At 53.9% G+C, this 22,037-nt stretch overlaps 2 protein-coding genes across 3 annotated transcripts in view; one reads left to right on the top strand and one right to left on the bottom strand.

Moving 5' to 3' along the window:
- L3MBTL2 (L3MBTL2, polycomb repressive complex 1 subunit) overlaps window positions 1-16,485 on the top strand; it is a 25,372-nt gene extending 8,887 nt beyond the window's left edge. Inside the window, exons 4-17 of the mRNA XM_025400400.1 lie at window positions 1,545-1,668; window positions 2,517-2,596; window positions 4,111-4,228; window positions 5,405-5,539; window positions 5,870-5,958; window positions 9,009-9,240; window positions 9,698-9,774; window positions 9,940-10,044; window positions 10,759-10,906; window positions 11,624-11,706; window positions 12,032-12,266; window positions 12,726-12,791; window positions 14,718-14,834; window positions 15,321-16,485. Coding sequence (XP_025256185.1) covers window positions 1,545-1,668; window positions 2,517-2,596; window positions 4,111-4,228; window positions 5,405-5,539; window positions 5,870-5,958; window positions 9,009-9,240; window positions 9,698-9,774; window positions 9,940-10,044; window positions 10,759-10,906; window positions 11,624-11,706; window positions 12,032-12,266; window positions 12,726-12,791; window positions 14,718-14,834; window positions 15,321-15,433 — 1,722 coding nt within the window. The 3' untranslated portion in view covers window positions 15,434-16,485. The remainder of the gene's footprint in view (window positions 1-1,544; window positions 1,669-2,516; window positions 2,597-4,110; window positions 4,229-5,404; window positions 5,540-5,869; window positions 5,959-9,008; window positions 9,241-9,697; window positions 9,775-9,939; window positions 10,045-10,758; window positions 10,907-11,623; window positions 11,707-12,031; window positions 12,267-12,725; window positions 12,792-14,717; window positions 14,835-15,320) is intronic.
- The window catches only part of CHADL (chondroadherin like), a 12,638-nt gene continuing 5,288 nt past the window's right edge, over window positions 14,688-22,037 (bottom strand). Inside the window, exons 5-6 of one of the 2 annotated variants that reach the window (XM_025400398.1) lie at window positions 20,649-20,847; window positions 14,688-14,908 (exon numbers count right to left, since the gene is read on the bottom strand). In XM_025400398.1, coding sequence (XP_025256183.1) covers window positions 14,882-14,908; window positions 20,649-20,847 — 226 coding nt within the window. In that variant the 3' untranslated portion in view covers window positions 14,688-14,881. The remainder of the gene's footprint in view (window positions 14,909-20,648; window positions 20,848-22,037) is intronic. The other variant, XM_025400399.1, reaches the window with a different exon arrangement.

The raw sequence follows: 22,037 nt of genomic DNA, 5'->3' as shown, positions 1-22,037 counted from the left end.
ACATTTATAGAATTTTTAGAGATGGAAAGGTTCTTGGATGTGGTGTTGAACCCACACATTTATTAAGTATACTGAAGTCCAAGGAGGTAGAATAACATACCTAGTGTGGCTCTGTACGAAGAGAATGGCAGAATTGAGGCTGGAACCTAATCTCAGGGGCTTGATCTTACATTGTTTCCCAGTAGCTGTGACCAGCATCCACAACACTGCTTCCCAAATTTGCCTGCAAGCTGGGATCACGTGGAAAGTTTAAAAAATATTGATGCTGGTCGGGTACAGTGGCTCACGCCTATAATCCTAGCACTTTGGGAGACTGAGGCGGGTGGATCACGAGGTCAGGAGATGGAGACCATCCTGGCCAACATGATGAAACCCCGTCTCTACAAAAAATACATAAATTAGCCAGGTGTGGTGGCGTGCGCCTGAAGTCCCAGTTACTCAGGAGGCTGAGGCAGGAGAATTGCTTGAACTTGGGAGGTGGAGGTTGCAGGGAGCTGAGATCGTGCCACTGCACTCCAGCCTGGGGAAAAAGAAAAATAAAATTAAAAAAATATATTGATGCTTGGGTCCTACTCCGAAAGATTCTGATTTAACTGGGATGGCGTGTGGCCTGGACAGAGATTGAAAGAGCTCCCAGGTGATCCTAATGTGCAGCAAAGCTTGAGGACCACCGATGTTTATTAGAAACTGCTGTGTTCTAGAGCCTGCTTACTGCTTCATACACTATCGCCTTTGTGAGACAATTACCATTGTTTCCCCATTTTGTAGATGTTAGTCAAGGCACAGAAAGATCCCTCTCTTCAGAGAGCTAAGAATAATATTGGTAATATTAATAGCTACAGTTTGGGAGTACTCGCTAAGGGCTTGACATTCTCAGTCCAATTAATGATCTTTAAAAATTTGATTTTTTAAAAAATTCCTTTTTATAAAGGCTCAGAAATTTCAGTAACTTACTTAAAGGTATACCACTAAAAATTGTAGAACTGGGATTTTCCCCTACGTTTGCTTGGGACTTAAACCCAGATTTCTGCTTCACTGATCTCCTTAGTAAATTCCTGGTCAGTGCTTAAGTTACAAAATACAGACCAGATCAGTGGCCATTCCCTTTGGAAAGGGAGGACCCCCTTTGAGTACCTGATGAAAGCCGTGGACCCTCTCCTGAACATTCATGTATGTACAGAAGGTTGCCTCCCAGTTCATGAGCGTTTCTGGCCCCCTGTGAGGCCCATTCTTTGCTTTGGATCTATTGGTAGCGACACCGGAGGAAGGAGATGACTGAGACTTGAATCTGGCACGGCAGAAAGGCTTAAAAGATAGAACATGGGTCTCTCCCTGCTCTGTAGCCCTGCCTAGCACCCCCGACCCTTCCCCACAACCACCCCCTGAGCTCAGGATTGTTACTGTCATCACTGTTTCACACATGAAGAAACTGAAGACCAAAAGAAGTTAAGTCACCGACCCAAGCCCAGGACTTCAACTTGGCAGCCCAAATCCAGAGTCATGATCCCAGCCGCTGGGCTACACATAGCCTCTCTCCTCTCCAGGGAAAACCACCCACCAAGAAAGCCAAAGTCCTGCACAAGGCTGCCTGGTCTGCCAAAATTGGAGCCTTCCTCCACTCCCAAGGGACAGGACAGCTGGCAGATGGGACACCAACAGGACAAGACGGTAAGATAGCAGAGGGCTCTGCTTAGGAAGCTGCCATGGCTGAGGAGGAGGCTGGGTTTGGGGTGGCCTTTTCTAGGAATGAAGACTGGGCAAACCGGCCAGGTGGAAAGTGCGCTAAGCCAGGGTCACCACGGATTGCACCTGCCTCACCTGTTGGGGATTGTGGAAATTACCCAGAAAAATCCCTTCAGCCACCCTTAAATCACCAGGACTCCTACCCATGATCATTCAAACGCCAAGAATTGGCTGTTTTTGTTTCTCTTTGCTTTTCTCCCTGTGGTTTCTGTTTCCCTGGGGCAATGAAGGCCCGGATCTGGTTGAAGGCAGGTTTGGAGAGGAAAGGAGCCTGTTTCTCTTTCTCTAAGTGTACAGCAATTGCTAAGCAAGTTAAACATATGCATAAAGCAACTCTGCTATCACTGTTCTGAGTTTCTAACTGAAATTGAGCTCAGCAGGCAGGAGCTCAGTTGCAGGGGCCCTGGCGTGTATGCACCCCCTCCCCCACATTTAGATTGGGTGTGGCCAATCAGGTTGAGGGAGGTGGGAGGAATTTAAGCCCAGGGATATTTGAATTTTCCTCTTTGGGGGAAGAAGGGCAAGAAATTTCCCTTTGAATGTTCCTTACTCCTGAGTCTTGCCACCTTTCAATTCAGTCAACAGTGGTCCCTCATGGCCACTGGAGGAGCAGGTATAGGAGTGAAGGAGGGTGTCGTGGGCAGCGCTGTGAGAGGGGCTGCTGGGGGTGGGGGACCTACCTCTGCAGGTCCCACAGGGCCCTTGGGGTCCAGGCTCCTGGACTGGCTGCTGCTCAGGCTCCCAGCCTGACTCGTCCTCTTTCTGCTCTGCAGCTCTGGTCTTGGGCTTCGACTGGGGGAAGTTCCTAAAGGATCACAGTTACAAGGCCGCTCCCGTCAGCTGTTTCAAGCACGTGAGTGCCCTCGAGCTGAGGGAGGGAGGCCCGGGAGCCGGCCAGGGAGCTGCTCCTCCACCTGCTTCACTGGGTGGCTTCAGGCTGGACGGTGGCAGTGGGGAGGTTTTTGCCCTGAATTCTCTAATAGTCTCAGCATTTTCATTCCCAGGGGAGTTGCCTCGTACCTGTGTCTAACACATATAATCCAATTTGCTTTGTAAAAAGCCTGCCCCTGGGTGCCTGGGCTAGCACAGCTGTGTCCAGGATCTGTGACGAACTAAACTCAAGTGACCAGGAAGATGGAATGGGATACCCCAACTGGCTGAAGCCAGGGCTGAGAATAAAAAAGGTGAATTTGGCCGGGCGCAGTGGCTCACACCTGTAATCCCAGCACTTTGGGAGGCCGAGGCGGGCGGATCACCTGAGGTGGGGAGTTCGAGACCAGCCTGGCCAACATGGTGAAACCCCATCTCTACTAAAAATACAAAAATTAGCTGGAATTGATGGCGGGCACCTGTAATCCCAGCTACTTGGGAGGCCGAGACAGGAGAATCCCTTGAACTTGGGAGGCTGAGGTTGTAATGAGCTGAGATTGCGCCACTGCCTTCCAGCCTGGGTGATAAGCAAGACTCTTTAAAAAAAAAGGTGATTTTCCCAAAGGAGAGTCAAAAGCACCATTGGCAGAAAAGTGAGGATTAGGTACTGGGAAGGCAACTAAAACACCCCAGTGCTGTCCTGGGGCATTTTATTTTATTTTATTTATTTTTTTGAGATGGAGTTTCACTCTTGTTGCCCAGGCTGGAGTGCAATGGCACTGTCGGCTCACAGCAACCTCCCCCTCCCAGGTTCAAGCGATTCTCCTGCCTCAGCCTCCCAAGTAGCTGGGATTACAGGCATGCACCACCACGCCTGGCTAATTTTGTATTTTTAGTAGAGACGGGGTTTCGCCCTGTTCGTCAGGCTGGTCTCGAACTCCCAACCTCAGGTGATCTGCCCACCTGGGCCTCCCAGAGTGCTGGGATTACAGGTGTGAGCCACTGTGCCCGGCCCCCTGGAGCATTTTAATAGGAGGGAAGGTAGAGAGTAAACTTGCAAGGTGGATGGCTGTGTGTAAATGAGGGGGTCATGATGCCCAGAGCACAGGTTTGAGTGATGACTGAAGGAAAGTATATTTGTGCTAAGAACATTGCCCCACCATTGCTCAGGCTGGCACGGGCACGAAGGGATCCAGGCTCACCAAGCCATCATGTGCCCAAAATGATACAGTAAGAAACCAGTCCTGTAAAGATTAGGACTCGGTTCTGTCTGACTCGGTCTCTAGGCATCACCCTGCATCCCACCACCTCCACTCCCCAGCTCAACTCTTCAAGGACAGGGGACCTCATCTCTTTATCCCTAGAGGCTGGTTCTGCACACGGTGGGTGATGCGAAAAGTGGAGGTGCAAAGGAGGACTTGACTGAGGTCATGAGGCAGCCCGTCTCCCCTGCCAGCGCCGTTAGTTCACTCTCTCCGTACTCTCTTCGCCACCCAGGTCCCACTCTATGACCAGTGGGAGGATGTGATGAAAGGGATGAAGGTGGAGGTGCTCAACAGCGACGCTGTGCTCCCCAGCCGGGTGTACTGGATCGCCTCTGTCATCCAGACAGCAGGTGGGTGTTTGGCCAGGGCAGGGCCAGCGATGTGTCTGCAGGGTGACATCTCTAGATGGGTGGACAGTGTTGTAGGCAGGAGTTGGCTTCATAAAAATCCCACCCACTGGGGTTTATGCCCCATTTCTAAGGATTCTTCTACCAGAGAAGGGAACACACAGCTTGGCAGACTTGGAAACTCTAATTTTTTTTGTTTTTGTTTTTTTAGATGGTGTCTTGCTCTTTCACCCAGACTGGAGTGCAGTGGTGCGATCTCAGCTCACCGCAACCTCCGCCTCCTGGGTTCAAGCTATTCTCCTGCCTCAGCCTCCCGAATAGCTGGGACTACAGGCCACTTGGCCACCACATGGCTAATTTTTGTATTTTTAGTAGAGACGGGGTTTCACCATCTTTGCCAGGCTGGTCTCAAACTCCTGACCTCAGGTGATCCTCTGCCTCCCAAAGTGCTGGGATTACAGGTGTGAGCCACCACGCCCGGCTGGAAACCCCAATTTATAAAGTTTGTTCCAGGGCCGGGTGTCGTGGCTCACACCTCTAATCCCAGCACTTTGGGAGGCGGAGGCAGGAGGATTGTTTGAGCTCAGGAGTTCGAGGCCAGCCTGGGCAACGTAGTGAGACACTGTCTCTACAAAAAATGAAAAAAATTTAAAAAGTAAAATTCATTCCAGGGATGGTCAGGTTATAGGGAATTAACTCTCAGCACCATGCCATAATGCTTTCCTAACTAGGAGCATGAATTTGATTGACTAGGACTGTTGTGGACAACAGGAATACACTTGCCTGGAAGTATAGGTGCCAGAAGTCCAGCTTAGGCTAGAGAAAAGAGATGGCTTAACAACATACCTTCCCCGGGCCGGGCGCGGTGGCTCACGCTTGTAATCCCAGCACTTTGGGAGGCTAAGGAGGGCAGATCACAAGGTCAGGAGATCGAGACCATCCTGGCTAACACGATGAAACCCCGTCTCTACTAAAAATACAAAAAAAATTAGCCAGGCATGGTGGCGGGCACCTGTAGTCCCAGCTACTCAGGAGGCGGTGCTTGCAGTGAGCTGAGATGGCGCCACTACAATCCAGCCTGGGCAACAGAGCAAGACTCCGTCTCAAAATAATAAAAAAAACACAGCATACCTTCCCCAGCTCATCCTCCCTCACAGGTGCCCTTTCCTTTCTTTTCAGGGTATCGGGTGCTGCTTCGGTACGAAGGCTTTGAAAATGATGCCAGCCATGACTTCTGGTGCAACCTGGGAACTGTGGATGTCCACCCCATTGGCTGGTGTGCCATCAACAGCAAGATCCTCGTGCCCCCACGGAGTGAGTTGATGAGAACATTCCCTCTCTTGTTCCTGCAGGGCCCCTGGTAGAGGGAGAGTCCTCTGCTTGTGTTAGGTAGAATGGGAGTCCTCTGTCTTGTTAGAACAGAAGCCACTTGCCCCCTGGCTTCCTGCCCTCCCCGTCTCAGAGGCCCAGGAGCCAATCCATGTGTGGAATCTGAGGTTCTCGGATGAAGTCCTTGCTGGCCTCGAGAGGCAGCTATTTTCCTCCCCACTGCTGAGGGGCCCCCACTCGGGGTCGGTGCTAGCGTCCCTGTCGGTGGAGGTGTCGTCAGTCTGTGTAACCAGGATTCTGCTGGTGCCTCCACAGCCATCCATGCCAAGTTCACCGACTGGAAGGGCTACCTCATGAAACGGCTGGTGGGCTCCAGGACGCTTCCCGTGGATTTCCACATCAAGGTCGGCAGTGAGCCCTTAACTGATGTCCCTTCTTCTGCTCTTCCATTTTTCTCCATCCTCCATGCTACTCACTGGAGCATGTTATCTGAGACTCTCTTGCCTGATGATCTTCAGCAGCTCCACATTTTGCAAGGCTGGAGACAAATGCTGCTGCTACATGGTTGCCATCTGCCTTTCTAGCCTGGTGTCTGCCACCACCCCACCCAGACTCTGCTCCTACCGCACCAGTCATGCTGCTTTGTCTGCCTTTTGCTCTTCCAGAACCTTACCTTTGCTCATAGAATTTTTCGGAAGTGTTCACTCAATAAGATTTTATTACATATGTTTTTTGTTTTTTTTTTTTTTGAGACGGAGTCTCGCTCTGTCGCCCAGGCTGGAGTGCAGTGGCGCAATCTCGGCTCATGGCAAGCTCTGCCTCCCGGGTTCACGCCATTCTCCTGCCTCAGCCTCCCTAGTAGCTGGGACTACAGGCGCCCACCACCATGCCTGGCTAATTTTTTTGTATTTTTAGTAGAGATGGGGTTTCACCATGTTAGCCAGGATGGTTTCAATCTCCTGACCTCGTGATCTGCCCACCTTGGCCTCTCAAAGTGCTGGGATTACAGGCATGAGCCACTGTGCCCAGCCTTTTTTTTCTTTTTAAGACAGAGTCTCGCTCTGTTGCCCAGGCTGGAGTGCAGTGGCACAATCTTGGCTCACTGCAACCTCTGCCTCCTGGGCTCAAGCAATTCTTCTGCCTCAGCCTCCCAAGTAGCTGGGATTACAGGTGCACGTGCACCATCATACGTGGCTAATTTTTGTATTTTTAGTAGAGATGGGGTTTCACCGTATTGCCCAGGCTTGTCTCGAACTCCTGACCTCAAGCGATCCACCCGCCTCGGCCTCCCAAAGTGCTGGGATTATAGGCGTGAGCCACCGTGCCCAGCCTTACATACTTGTTTACAAGGCAGTGTGGGAATACAAAGAATACAGACCCTGCCATCCAGAAATCTTTAGTCTGGCAGAGGAAACGAAAGCCATGCACACGAGTAATTGTAATACAGCCTCGGTTCTAAGCCAGGGGTGTGCCTGGCACAGTATAGGGTAAGGCCTGGCCTGGGGCCCTTCTGGGCTGTCGGATTCTGTCTGGTTTAGGACTCCTGTGTGGCACAGAATCATCTGTTTGGCATTTAATTTTAAGAAATGATTTAGTAAAAATTAAGTCATTTGTACATGGTAAAAGTGACTCATACCTGTCTCAGTGTCTCAGCACTTTGGGAGGCCAAGGCGAGAGGATTACTTGAGGCCAGGAGTCCGAAACCAGCTTAGGCAACACCGTGAGACTTTGTCTCTTAAAAAAAAATTAGTTGGCCGGGCGCGGTGGCTCAAGCCTGTAATCCCAGCACTTTGGGAGGCCGAGACGGGCGGATCACGAGGTCAGGAGATCGAGACCATCCTGGCTAACACGGTGAAACCCCGTCTCTACTAAAAATTACAAAAAACTAGCCGGGCGAGGTGGCGGGTGCCTGTAGTCCCAGCTACTCGGGAGGCTGAGGCAGGAGAATGGCGTGAACCCAGGAGGCGGAGCTTGCAGTGAGCCGAGATCCGGCCACTGCACTCCAGCCTGGGTGACAGAGCAAGACTCCGTCTCAAAAAAAAAAAAAAAAAAAATTAGTTGGGCTGGGCACAGTGACTCACTCTGTAATCCCAGGACTTTGGGAGGCCAAGGTCAGCAGATCACCTGAGGGCAGGAGTTCCAGACTAGCCTGGCCAACATGGCAAAACCCCGACTGTACTAGAAATGCAAAAATTAGCTGGGTGTGGTGGCACACACCGGTAATCCCAGCTAACTCAGGAGGCTGAGGTGGGAGAATTGCTTGCACCCGGGAGGCCGAAGTTGCAGTGAGCCGAGATTGTGCCCACTGCACTTCAGCCTGGGCCACAGAGTGAGAAGACTTCATTTCAAAAAAAAACAAAAACAAAAATGGCGTAGGATTGTGGGCTGCACTGTGTTGGCTGTACAGGAAGAGAACGTGGCAGGGAAGGCAGCCCAGAGGGACCCTGAGCCAGGCCTTACCCTGCGTTGTCTCTCACTCTCCTGAGTGAGCCTCTGGGATACCAGACGTGGGACAGGCAATTGGTGTCAGGGCGTATCCCAAGCCCTTGAGCTGGGCCAGATGGTCTGTCTGGTTTAGGACCCCTGTGGCAGCTTTGCCTATTGGCTGCTTTGTGACCTCTGAGACCTTTCCTTCCGGGTGTGTTTGGAAGTAGCGCTGCTTAGTCTAGGCTCGGCCAGTTCCTGACCCAGCCGTGCCCTGGGGCTGGAAAAGCCTTACACCCTACCTGTTCCCTGCCCCAGGCAGGACGGCTCTGAAGTCACAGTGAACAAAAAGAACCTCCTCCTCCTCTGTACCCCAGGACCATGGCTCTCTGTAGGGCAGCTCGAGGGCATCTTGGTCACCATCCGTCATTAGGTCGGTTGCCACCGAGGCACTGTGAAAGCACTGCAGAGCTGCAGCCCATCAGGGTCAGAGTCGGAACTGGACACAGGGGACACTGGAAAGGGACACAGGAAGACTCAGTTCTCTGGACATGAGTCTCATATGAGCCACAGGCAGAGGGCTGGGAGGTGGCGGGGAGTGCAGGGTGCCCGGGGATCAGAGTGCAGAGGCCACGAAGAGCACGGGCTGCACACCAGCTTCCAGGCCCAGCTCTGGCACAAATGAGTCTCTGTCACTCTGGGCAAGCGTGACCTCTCTGGGTCACTTTTCCTTAGTCTAAAGTGTGTTTTATGACTTGCATCAACTCATTGGCGTTTTGGTGGCGAGAAGTGGCATGCTCATTGCGAGCTGTGTGCCTTCCCTCTGTGTCCTCCTAGAGAGTCAGGGCCAAGGTGAGCCTGGCAGCACAGGTGGTCTCATCTGCCACCTCCCGACTGACGGTGTCGGGGGGGATAACACCACACCTTCCCTGTCCTCCACTCACCATGAAGAGACAGAGCAGGAGGGTCCAGGAGGGTGGGTGGAAGGAGCCCTCGGCCATAGCAGGTCTGTGTTCTGACATCGTTTCAGATGGTGGAAAGCATGAAGTACCCCTTTAGGCAGGGCATGCGGCTGGAAGTGGTGGACAAGTCCCAGGTGTCACGCACTCGCATGGCCGTGGTGGACACAGTCATCGGGGGTCGCCTACGGCTCCTCTATGAGGATGGTGACAGTGACGACGACTTCTGGTGCCACATGTGGAGCCCCCTGATCCACCCAGTGGGTTGGTCACGACGTGTGGGCCACGGCATCAAGATGTCAGGTTAGCAGAGCCCCAGGCCAGAGGGACTGCACGCTATGCTTCCCAGGGATGGGGTGGGAGCACCTTCCTACTCCTCACAGCAGGTCAGCAGGTGGAGGTTGGCATGGCCACCCTGTGGTGATGACACTGCGCTCCAGAGAGCTTGACAAGTCACTCCACTCAACTTGTGAGTGGTAAAATCAAGGTTTGAACCCAGATGCTACCAGCCCCGATCCTCTCCCATGTCATACGGGAGCAGTCCGGGTTTCGAGGGCTGGAGAGTCCCTACAGAGAGCTCTGGATGTTTTCTGGACTCAACCTTTCTGTCTGCTCCTCTGGGTGGGGGGTCCTGAGATACAGAGATACAGCTGAGAACATGTGCAGAGCAGCCCCACATTCCCAGGGGAGGTGCGGAGATGGCCCAGGAGCCTCCTTCAACTCCCTTCTCTCCCTCATTCCCTATCCATCTCCTCCAAAGAGAGGCGAAGTGACATGGCCCATCACCCCACCTTCCGGAAGATCTACTGTGATGCTGTTCCTTACCTGTTCAAGAAGGTGAGACTCAGCCCTTGGGCGCTTTTCCCCTCGGCCATGGGTCCATTCCGGGCCTGAGGGACCTGGCTCTTCCCCTGAGACCGTCCCTTTCCCTCCTGAGGCCTGCTTCCCTTACCTTTCCCCCTGGCCTGCCCAGGGAGTCCCCAGCTGTCCCATTCCTTTAAGGTTCGAGCTGTCTACACAGAAGGCGGTTGGTTTGAGGAAGGGATGAAGCTGGAGGCCATTGACCCCCTGAATCTGGGCAACATCTGCGTGGCAACTGTCTGTAAGGTGAGCCAGGGCCACCCTCCGGCCCCCACGAGGGGACCCATGTGGCCCAGAGCTCTAACTCCACTCGACACTGTCAGGGGGTCTCTGGCACAGCCTCTCATCACTGGCTGTGCCCAGAGTCCCTGACTTTTGTGGGTGGGGCCTGGCCTACCCCTTGCTCAGAATCTGCTTTCATGTCAGGGTCCAAGGCTCACTGGACGAGGGCTTCTTCAACACCTGAGCCGGGTCCTGTGTCAGGGTGGGCCCCTCCCTGTCACCTCTCTGGGGCCTTCTTGCTGTGTGCCATCTCCTTTGACTGCTGGCCTAGGCAAGAGCCACAGCGGGGGTCACCTTGCTCCAAACCTCCTCATCACCTCAGCCTGAGCAGCACCCCCCACCCCTGCATGGCCCTCCTGGAGGAGGCTGCTGACTCGTCCACGCCGCGGATCCGCTCCATGCCAGGCGCGTGTGCTCACCTGAGAACACGGTCCCACAGGATGGACGCGGCCCCTGCTGGCGTGGTGTTTGCTGTCTAGTGGGGAAGAGAAAGAATCCCACGTGGATGCATCACAGAAGTGCTGTGTGCCCCAGAGAGGCTCAGGTGTCCTCCAGGAGGGCCGTGCCCTGGATCTGTTTGGATCCATCTGCCTCGTGTCCCTGTTGGGGTGCGGTGCCAACCCAGGATGGGGTGCAGTTCATGATATGATCTGTCTGCCTGCTCACCCCACCCCCCAGGTTCTCCTGGATGGATACCTGATGATCTGCGTGGACGGGGGGCCCTCCACAGATGGCTCAGACTGGTTCTGCTACCACGCCTCTTCCCATGCCATCTTCCCAGCCACCTTCTGTCAGAAGAATGACATTGAGCTCACACCCCCAAAAGGTAAGACTAGAGAGGCCACCATGTGCTGGCCTTGCCATCAGAAGGGGCAGGGTGTCCAGGCGCGGTGGCTCCTGCCTGTAATCCCAGCACTTTGGGAGGCTGAGGCAGGTGGATGACCTGAGGTCAGGAGTTTGAGACCAGCCTGGCCAACATGACAAAACCTCATCTCTACTAAAAATACAAAATTAGCCAGGCATGGTGGCAGGTGCCTGTAATCCCAGCCACTAGGGAGGCTGAGGCAAGAGAATTGCTTGAACCCAGGAGGTGGAGGTTGCAGTGAGTCAAGATCATGCCACTGCACTCCAGCCTGGGTGACAGAGCGAGACTGTTTTAAAAACAAAACAAAACAGAAGGGGCAGGGTGGGGCCACAAGTCCAGATTCCCGGTCAAGTCAGGCCCCAAAGTGTAGCATTTCAGGGTGTATGGGAAAGGTGACAGAGCCCGCCACCAGCCCTTAACTGCTGGGCTGACCCTGCCCCGTGGCCAGTGTATGGTTGATGAACAGAGCTCCCATGTATCCCGTTGGTCAGCAAACAACCTATACAACAGGACTGTGGTGCTAGAGCAGGTGCCACCCTGAGGGATTGAGAAGGCTGCTGGGGAGACTCCAGGCTGGGTCCTGAGCAAGCTGCAGAGCTCCTTCAGCCATGTGTCCTTTCCCCCTGCCCACTTCCTGCTTCCCCTCTCCCTCTGCATCTGAGCTGTCTGCTCCTCCAGGTTATGAGGTACAGACCTTCAGCTGGGAGAACTACTTGGAGAAGACCAAGTCGAAAGCCGCCCCATCGAGACTCTTTAACATGGTGAGGAGACTCAAGTGGAGCAAGGGGCCTGCGGGGGCCTCAGGACAGGCCCTGCCTGCTGCTCCCAGCGGTGACAGTTCCTCCCCTTTCTCTCGAGTCTCTGCTGCTGACACCAGCCACTTTTGGGGGGAAGTCCCCAGCTCTGGCCTGGGCACTGCAGTCCCTCTTCCACGGAGGGCGGTGTGGAGAAAGAGGTGCAGTGGGATTATTGTCTAGAGGAACTTGCCCCAGCAGGCGTTCCAGTCCCAGCCTCCTCCCTGCCCGGGCGAGCCTGCTGGGGTAGGGAGCTGACTGGCTTGGCCACTGCCTCCTTTTTCTGCCCCAGGATTGCCCAAACCATGGCTTCAAGGTGGGCATGAAGCTGGAGGCCGTGGACCTGATGGAGCCCCGGCTCATCTGTGTGGCCACAGTGAAGCGAGTGGTGCATCGGCTCCTCAGCATCCACTTTGATGGCTGGGACAGCGAGTACGACCAGTGGGTGGACTGCGAGTCCCCGGACATCTACCCCGTCGGCTGGTGTGAGCTCACCGGCTACCAGCTCCAGCCTCCTGTGGCCGCAGGTCTGGGCTCTCATGACCCTAAGAGACTCCGACTTTCCTCTTCTTTTCTCCTTCTTCCCCCGCCCCTGTGCCCATCTCAGTTCTTTGGCATGAGATGGAGACATCTCATGGACCACTCTAAGTAGAGAGTGAGCCCCGTCACCCAGCCCCTGCTCCTGACTTCTCTGGCTCCCTCTCTGGCCTGCAGAGCTCCTTCCTTCATCTTGCCCACTCAGTCATATGTTCTTGCCCTTGTGCACCCAGGTAAACTACCCAGGTCCCTCTGAGCAGCCCTGGTGACAAGGGTGGGAAGAAGGGACAGCTGTTCTCCAGCCCCCCCTCTCCTCATTGCCAAGCTTTGGCCTTCTATCTTGGGGTGTCCTGTGTGGGAGGGTGGACGGGGTCTCGGGATGCGCCTGTGCCCTGTGTCCTCCCAGGGACCCTCGTCTCATCTATTTCACCCTTGTCTTTCAACAACAGAACCGGCCACACCGCTGAAGGCCAAAGAGGCCACAAAGAAGAAAAAGAAACAGTTTGGGAAGAAAAGTAAGTACTGTCCCAGTGCAGCCACGCTGGCGTGGGCCCAGGAGCGGTGGGCTGCGCCCCTGGGAGCAGGCGGGGTCAGCCCCCAGGCAGAGGTTCCCAGGTGCTGTCCTACTGGCGCAACTCTCCTCGTGGTCCTGTCCTGTCGCTTTTCCCTTGCTCTTTGGCCTACGGGCCTTTCATCCTGTCTCTGGGGACCCAGACCATAAATAGGGAGTGTTCAGTCTCTGGCCATGGTCAGGGTGCTGAGGAAAAGAGGTAAGAGATTGAAGTTGGGGGATCCCATCCCTGATGCCCACGTTCAGAAAAAAAACAGCCTGGCCTGGGCAAGCCGCTGCTGCTAGGTTCTAAAGGAAAAGCCGCAGGAAGAAATAGAAGCTGTCTCTCCAAGGCTCTCATTCTTACCTCGAGACCTCTTTGAGGGTGGGAGAGGGCAGGAGCAAAGGCAGGCAGCTGAGTGGCGGGACTCCACCTGGCACTCGGGCTGTGGGGTGTCGTTTGCCTTGGTGGGGCCTCACTCTACAGATTCTGAGCCCAGCTTGGCTTCCACTTGAGGGGCAGAGCGGGACGGGCAAAGCCATCCTTCAGAGCCGCAGGCCTGTGACAGCGAGGTGGGCTCCACGGTGTGGTACCATGTGGGGAAGAGGATGTTCTGAAACAGGAACGAGGTCCCTGCGGCAGGATTAAGATTGAGTGAGGCAGCTAGGCACAGTGGCTCATGCCTATAATCCTAATACTTTGGGAGGCTGAGGCAGGCGGATCATGAGGTCAGAAGTTCCAAGACCAGCCTGACCAACATGGTGAATCCCCGTCTCTACTAAAAATACAAAAATTAGCCAAGTATGGTGGCTCAAGCCTGTAATCCCAGCTACTTGGGAGGCTGAGGCAGGAGAATCACTTGAACCCGGGGGCGGAGGTGGCAGTGAGCCCAGATCATGCCACTGCACTGTAGCCTGGGTGGAAGAGGGAAACTCCATCGCACACACAAAAAAAATTGTCATGCCATCACTTTGGGAGGCCGAGGTGGGCAGATCACGAGGTCAGGAGTTCGAGACCAGCCTGACCAACATGGTGAAACCCCGTCTCTACTAAAAATACAAAAATTAGCCGGGCACACTGGCACACGCCTGTAATCCCAGCTACTTGGGAAGCTGAGGCAGGAGAATTGCTTGACCCAGGGAGGTGGAGGTTGCAGTGAGCAGAGATTGAGCCACTGCACTCCAGCCTAGGCGACAGAGCAAGACTGTCTCAAAAAAACAAAAAAATTGAGTGAGGGTGTGGCATTTATCCAGTAGGCAGAGGTTCTGTACCATTCAAACAGTAGGACTGGGAATAGTGCATGTTGCAGGAAGAAATCAACGATCAAAAACGGGCCAGGTGAGATGGTTCCCACCTGTAATCCCAACACTTTGAGAGGCTGAGGTGGGAGGATCCCTTGAGCCCAGGAGTTTGAGACCAGCCGGGGCAACATAGCGAGACCCCTAATTAAAAAAATTTAATTAGCTGGGTATGGTGGCACATGCCTGTAGTCCCAGCTACTCAGGAGGCTAAGGTAGGAGGATCACCTGAGCCTGGGAGGTTGAGGCTGCAGTGAACTGTGATCAGCCCACTGCACTCCAGCCTGGGTGACAGAGTGAGACCCTCTTCAAAAAAAATTTATTTATTTAAAAGAAGATTTTAAAAGCAGCTACAACCACGACTGCCTGGGGCTTGGTTTGAGGGAGGTGGTGGTATTACTTCCCATTGGAGAGAATCTGAGCTCAGGGCACACAGCCAATAAGAGGTGTCAGACTTGGAATCCAGGCTTTCTGTCCCCAGGCTGGCATGTTTCCCTCTGCCACGCTGCCTGACCGCTGGGTGAGACCTGGTTCGTAAAGCCTCACCTAAATACAACCCTAATGCTGGGTTTGAATCCATTTTTATTCAAAGGGAAAAGAATCCCGCCCACCAAGACGCGACCCCTCAGACAGGGGTCCAAGAAGCCCCTGCTGGAGGACGACCCTCAGGGAGCCAAGAAGATCTCGTCGGAGCCCGTTCCTGGCGAGAGTAAGAGCCACCGGGCTGGGTCGAGGCAGGACCAGCCTGCTCCGTGCTCAGAGACGACCCCTCTCCTTCCCCACCTGGGCACAGAAGAGTAGAGTCAGGTTTCTTCGGCATTTTCTGGGCACCAAGCAGTCCTGTACCACTGGACCCAGAGTGCTTCCCAGACACCCCCGAACTGTGAATGGAGCCGAGTCCCCCTCTAGCCAGGCCCCTGGCCCCTCCTCCTCCTCCATGTCTACCCCCACCTCTAGTGCTTGGCAGGGTGGTGACAGATTGGCACATGGCAGTGTCGCTGGCATAGCCTACCTGGCTTGGGGCCTTGGCCTTTTGCTGCTGCCACTGCCCTTCCAGAAGGGAAGCTGGAGGGTGAAGGTGCATCCTAGGCCCCCATCTGTAGGGAGCCAGGTCCCTTTCCCAGCTCCTCCGTCTGCCCCCACCCCTCCCGGAGATATTTACTCGCCCACCCACCCGCCTCCCCTGCCTCTTCAGTCATTGCTGTGCGTGTGAAGGAGGAGCATCTAGACGCGGCCTCGCCCCACAAGGCTTCAAGTCCAGAGCTGCCTGTCCCCGTTGAGAACATCAAGGAGGAAACGGACGACTGAGCCTTCTTGCCTCCAGCCTGGCTCCTAGCTGGAAGCCAGCCCGTGGTTTCTCTACCGCCACCACCATGCCTCCACCTCACTTTGGCTTGGAGACTGAGCCTGTGTGTAAACTCTGCCTGGTGCCGTGAAGGCTGGACGGTGGAGGACCTGCTGGGGTCTCCTGGGACCTGCCTGTTGCCTCTACCCTCCCCTGTGGAAAGGCCTATGTGACGGGCTGCCTGAGGCCCCCGAACTCATCTGTGAACCACCTTCTCCGGCCAGAGTTCCCAAAGCTGGAACGCTAGCTGCCTGCTCTTCCTTAAGATGGCCTCCCCAGGACCTGCCACGGCCCTCAGTTGCCAGGGGTGGGGCCACCCCTGTCACACTGTGGAAGACAAGACAGTGAACTCTGTCTGTCCCAACGAGTCATGTAAATTAAATTCTAGAGCAGCTTTCTGAGCAGGATGAGGTCCTCTGACAGGGAGTTGTGTGATGGGGGCAGCCTCTGCCTCAAAAATTCACCTTGCAGAATGCCTCTCAGCCTCATGTGCTGGTCCTCTGCTCCTCCTAGCTCCCCAGGGATGTCATGTGCTGGTCCTCTGCTCCTCCTAGCTCCCCAGGAATGTTGGGGACCCAGCTTGGCTTGGCAGCTGAGAAGCAGTGACCAGGATATGGATTTTGGTGACCTGTGTGGTGGTTTGAGCTGCTTTCTGTGTTTGTGAGGACTGCCGCCATTTCCTAAAGGAAATGCCCCGGCGAGGACACTGGGAGGAAGGTGGCCTGAGTGTGCACTCCGGCTCTGCTACCTGCTTCTGAAGCCCCGCTAAAAATAACTCATCCAAGATTCCTTTATAGTTAAAGGGTCCAGTTCCGACTGGAGCCTCTGGAGAGCTGGGCTTTGCTGTTTTCACCTTTTGTTCCTACCTGAATGAAGAAGCCATGCCTGGAGGGGCTGTGAACACAGAACCCTCAGGACAAGGGTGACAGAGCTGGAGGACACATCTAGCTGCCACTGCAGCCTCACTGGGCTCCCCAGACTGTGTATGAGAAATTAAATCCCCTACTTGCTTGAGTCCGGTTTGTTAGATCTCTGTTCCTTGCAGAGTGTGTTCTGACCCCCCACCTCATGGTATCGATTATGAGGCCACGTGAGTCAAGACACGAGTGTGCAAGGCTGTAAAGAATAAATGTTGCCTCATGAGCCAGAGTTCCCTGTCTAGCTGCATGTTGTCGTTATTTACGGTTGTGCCATTCTCCCCAAAGACCGTGGGTTCCCCAGCGATGGAGCCTGTGTCTGCCTGTCTGTAGTTCCTGGCATAGGCTAGCACAAAGGTGGCCTTGTGTGTGTGTGAAATGGGAGTGTGCACATGACCGTGTGTGGCTGGTGCCTAGAGGCCAACTTGATTTGCCGGAGATGGAAGTATTGATCTCTTGGGAAACCTTGTGCCTCAGTTTGCCCTTGGAGGGAATTGAAGTTCTTAAGGAGTCCCAGCAGTGGGGCTGCTGGCAGGGAGGCATTTGCAAACCCCTCATCCCTGCTTCTCGGGCCTGAGGACCCACAGAGGCTCCTGGTACAGGGGAGACCAAATCCAGACCCTTCAGGAACCTGCCCTGCCCGCCTCGTCCTTTATGGTCACCCAGTCTAGCCCCTCTGCTCCAGAAAAAGGGATGCAAGGAACTCCATTGTACCAAGAGCCCCTACTCAGGTGCCAGATTAAGTAGGTATCTAAATGGCTCATTTTACCTTCACAGTAGCCCTGTGTGGTACTGATGGGAAAAAGGAAGCCTCAGTACGGTGTAGTAACTTGGCTGCTTAAATTCACACCTGTTAAGGACGGCAGTGGGGTTGAACCCAGGTTTGTCTGCCGGATGACCTAGTAGTGAGTCAGTCATTCAGGCTTCTCGAGCATCTTCTGGGTGCCAGACACCAAGCTAGACACAGGCATCAAGGGAGACTGGCAGACGTCCATCCTCGTGCCTTCAGCAGGCGAGCATCTCCAGCCTGGAACACTGCCAGCGCCTGAGCCTCAACCTAAGAGCCCTCTGCCTTGAATTCCTTTGTATTCCCGGGAAGAAACTGCTACTTTTTTTTTTTTTTTTTTTTTTTTTTTTTGAGACGGAGTTTCACTCTTATTGCCCAAGCTGGAGTGCAATGGCATAACCTTGGCTCACTGCAAAATAACCTCCGCTTCTGAGGTTCAAGCGATTCTCCTGTCTCAGCCTCCCGAGTGGGATTACAGGCACGCACCACCATGCCCGGCTAATCTTTTGTATTTTTAGTAGAAACGGGGTTTCACCATGTTAGCCAGGCTGGTCTCAAACTCCTGACCTCAGGTGATCCGCCCACCTTGGCCTCCCAAAGTGCTGGGATTACAGGCATGAACCCCCATGTCCGGACTGGTTTAACATTTTTTTTTTTTTTTTTTTTTTTAAAAAAAAAAAGCTCTATTGCCCAGGCTGGAGTGCAATGGCGCAATCTCTGCTCACCGCCAAGATATATCCACCTCCTGGGTTCAAGCGATTCTCCTGCCTCAGCCTCTGGAGTAGCTGGGATTACAGGCATGCACCACCATGCCTGGCTAATTTTGTATTTTTAGTAGAGATAAGGTTTCTCCATGTTGGTCAGGCTGGTCTTGAACTCCTGACCTCAGGTGATCCACCCGCCTGGGCCTCCCAAAGTGCTGGGATTACAGGCATGAACCACTCACTGCACCCAGCCGGAAACTGCTGCTTTCATCAGAATAACCCACAATACTGAGAGGAGTATTTCCATGTCAGAAGGGGTGGCTAGGTCAAACAGCCTGAGAGTTCCCGATTCCAAAGCTTCCATACTGTGTGTGGGGGTGGGGACCGGGGGTGTCTTCCCGTTTTAACTAAAGCCCTGACCTGGAAGTGGACTCATCGGAGCTTCCACTCCTGAGCCCAGCTCAGCTTCTACACGAGCCTCCGGGGCTGACGCAGGGAGAAAGCACCGCTGCCGCTACCGTGCTTGTGCACGTGACTGCCAACTGAGATTAGTACTGCTCATCAATTCTAGTTCCGGGTCTGGCTTCTAAGGCAGAACTTGCTCACCTTCAGCTTGGGGTCTTTTCAGGGGTTCCTTCCCGTGTCCCAGCCAGAAATCAGGAACACTTTATGGACTGACTTGTGCCCATCCCAAAAGGTTGGAGCCCTAACCCCAGTACCTCAGAGTATGACCTTACTTGGAAATAGATTCCTTACAGAAGTAATGAAATTAAAATGGGCCGGGCGCGGTGGCTCAAGCCTGTAATCCTAGCACTTTGGGAGGCCGAGACGGGCGGATCACGAGGTCAGAAGATCGAGACCATCCTGGCTAACACGGTGAAACCCCGTCTCTACTAAAAAATACAAAAAACTAGCTGGGCGAGGTGGCGGGCGCCTGTAGTCCCAGCTACTCGGGAGGCTGAGGCAGGAGAATGGCGTAAACCCGGGAGGTGGAGCTTGCAGTGAGCTGAGATCCGGCCACTGCACTCCAGCCCGGGCGACAGAGCCAGACTCCGTCTCAAAAAAAAAAAAAAAAAAAATTAAAATGATGTCATTAGGTTGGGCCCTAATCTAACAGACTGTTATCCTTATAAAAAGGGAAATTTGGCTGGGCACAGTGGCTCACACCCAGCACTTTGGGAGGCTGAGGCAGGTGGATCAACTGAGGTCAGGAGTTCAAGACCAGCCTGACCAACATGGTAAAACCCCTTTTCTACTAAAAATACAAAAGTTAGCCAGGTGTGGTGGCGCGTGCCTGTAATCCCAGCTACCTGGGAGGCTGAGGCAGGAGAATTGCTTGAACCCAGGAGGTAGAGGTTGCAGTGAGCTGAGACTGCCATTGCATTCCATCCAGCCTGGGCAAGAAGAGCGAAACTCCATCTCAGAAAAAAAAAAGCAGGGGTGAGGAATCTGGGCAGAGACAGATTATAGAGGGAAGATGATGACGCACAACATCACGTGAAGGTGGAGACAGAGATGGGGATGATGCTATCACAGGTCAGGGGGCATCTGGGGCCACCAGAAGCTGGAAGAGGCAAGGGGGGACCCTTCCACTACCGGTTCCAGAGAGCACGCCCCTGCCAACACCTCGACGGCTGACCCCTAGCCCACAGAAGCTCTGCTGTTCTAAGCCACCCAGCTCCTAGTGTTTTTGTTGTGGCAGTTGTAGGGGATGAATACGAACACCAGCTAATGGCCCCAGGAATCCCAGATGTTCAAAATGCAGGTCCAGGGGAGACAGAGCCCTCTCCCCACCTTCCCAGGCCTCACTCTATTCTCCTTCCCTCGAAGGACTGCCTCTCCCCTTTGCACACCCCCATGGCCTTACAGGCACTGGTTCCCACATGCGGGGCTGCCCGTATCTTTTGCACCCTTCTCCGATATGCTGTGAGTTTGCCACAACTGAGGGGCCACATTGGGACTGGATATGTCAGGATGGTGAATGTAATATCAAGTGGGGTCCAACCTATAGCTGACAGGTGGTGGGAGGCAGAGCCAGTGATGCACCTGCACTTCTGCTCTTCCCATCCCTGCGATCCTGGAATGAAGGAGGCCCCTTAGGTCAGGCTGGGACATGGTTAACAGTGATCCAGCAAATATGGAAACAGCAGGACTGATTTTAGGGATACATCTGGACCACCACACTGTGGCTTATAGGAAAGGCCACTGTCTCACAACAGGAGCAAATGGCCATTTCCTTGCAAACCCATCCTGGGTCTAGCCCAGAAGTGGGATCAGGGAGAAGGGGAGAATGGGACGATGGACATTATTATTATTATTATTATTATTATTATTAAGATGGAGTCTCACTCTGTCCCCAGGCTGGAGTGCACTGGCATGATCTCCGCTCACTGCAATCTCTGTCTCCCGGGTTCAAGCGATTCTCCTGCCTCAGCCTCCCAAGTAGCTGGGACTACAGGCATGCACCACCACACCCGGCTAATTTTTGTATTTTTTAGTAGAGATGGGGTTTCACCATGTTGGCCAAGGTGGTCTCGACCTCTTGACCTCATGATCTGCCCACCTCGGTCTCCCAATGTGCTAGGATTACAGGCGTGAGCCACCATGCCCGGCCTCGGATGGACATTATTGAACTGACACAACCGGGTCATTGCCCAGGTCTGGAACCACATGAATCAGGACCAAGCCAAGTCAGGCTTCTGCTTCCTGGGGACTTTGGAACCTGGCCCACCACCCACCAAGATCTCACCCCTCCTGCCCCATGGCCAACCTTATCTGCTCCACGCTGTCTTCCTTTGATGGAGGTTTTCCTGGTGCTGGACCTGGAGGCTGGTGTCCGCTTGGCCTTCCTGGAACTCCAGCCCGGGCAGGCTTCAAAGACAGCAGCTGCAGCCTTCACCCTCTGACCACGGGCACTGGGAGGGGTGGCACAGGTGGCCCCCACCCGCAGGTTTAGCCCAGTGAGCCACCTGAAGAGAAGAGAGAGCCAGGGAGCTGGCTGTGCTGACTTTGCTCCAGTGGCCTGGAGCCAGGTGGGCACTGGGTGTGGGGCAGGGTTGGTGCAGAAGGCAGCACAAGGCCACAGGCAGCGTGCATTCGCTCAACAAGCATTTGCCAGCTTTACTGAGGAGGTCAAGGAGGCCACCAGGAATTTGGGAGCAGTGGAGACTATAGGTGACAGCAGGCTCTGCTGAGAATCTTGGCGGCTCACCAATTATGTGACCTACAAGGCCACTTCAAGCCTCCGACCCCTTCTTTGTAAAATTGGGAAAATAATAGTAATAATAAACAGTTAGAGGGCTTACAACATAGCAGACACCATTCAAATCAACTTATGTATGCTAATTTCATTCTTACAACAACCATCATGAGGTTAGATACTACATCCCCCCTTTTTACAGATGGGCAGGAAAGGTTATGGGGCTTGAAGAGTTAGTTGGTAAAATGGCAGAGCCAGGACTGGAGCCCAGGTCTGCAGGACTCCACGCCTCTTGTGACTTTTTTTATTTTTTGAGATGGAGTCTCACTCTGTAGCCCAGGCTGGAGTGAAGTAGCACGATCTTGGCTCACTGAAACCTCTACTTCCCAGGTTCAAGCGATTCTCCTGCCTCAGCCTCCCAAGTAGCCAGGACTACAGGCACCCACTACCATGCCCAGCTAATTTTTGTATTTTTAGTAGAGACAGAGTTTCACCATGTTGGCCAGGCTGGTCTCAAACTCCTGACCTCAGGTGATCCGCCCGCCTTGGCCTCCCAAAGTGCTGGGATTACAGGCGTGAACCACCATCCTTGGCCTCTTGTGACTTTTTTTTTTTTTTTTTTTTTTTTGAGACAGAGTCTCGCTCTGTCGCCCAGGCCCGAGTGCAGTGGCCGGATCTCAGCTCACTGCAAGCTCCACCTCCCGGGTTTACGCCATTCTCCTGCCTCAGCCTCCCGAGTAGCTGGGACTACAGGCGCCCGCCGCCACGCCCAGCTAATTTTTTGTATTTTTTAGTAGAGACGGGGTTTCACCATGTTGGCCAGGATGGTCTCGATCTCCTGACCTCGTGATCTGCCTGTCTCGGCCTCCCAAAGTGCTGGGATTACAGGCTTGAGCCACCGCGCCCGGCCTTGTGACTTTCTTTTTTTTTTTTTTTTTTTTTTTTTTTTTTTCTTGGACC

Source organism: Theropithecus gelada, chromosome 10 (genome assembly GCF_003255815.1).
Source record: "Theropithecus gelada isolate Dixy chromosome 10, Tgel_1.0, whole genome shotgun sequence".
Taxonomy (NCBI): domain Eukaryota; kingdom Metazoa; phylum Chordata; class Mammalia; order Primates; family Cercopithecidae; genus Theropithecus; species Theropithecus gelada.
This window is presented reverse-complemented; position numbering and strand designations above follow the sequence as displayed.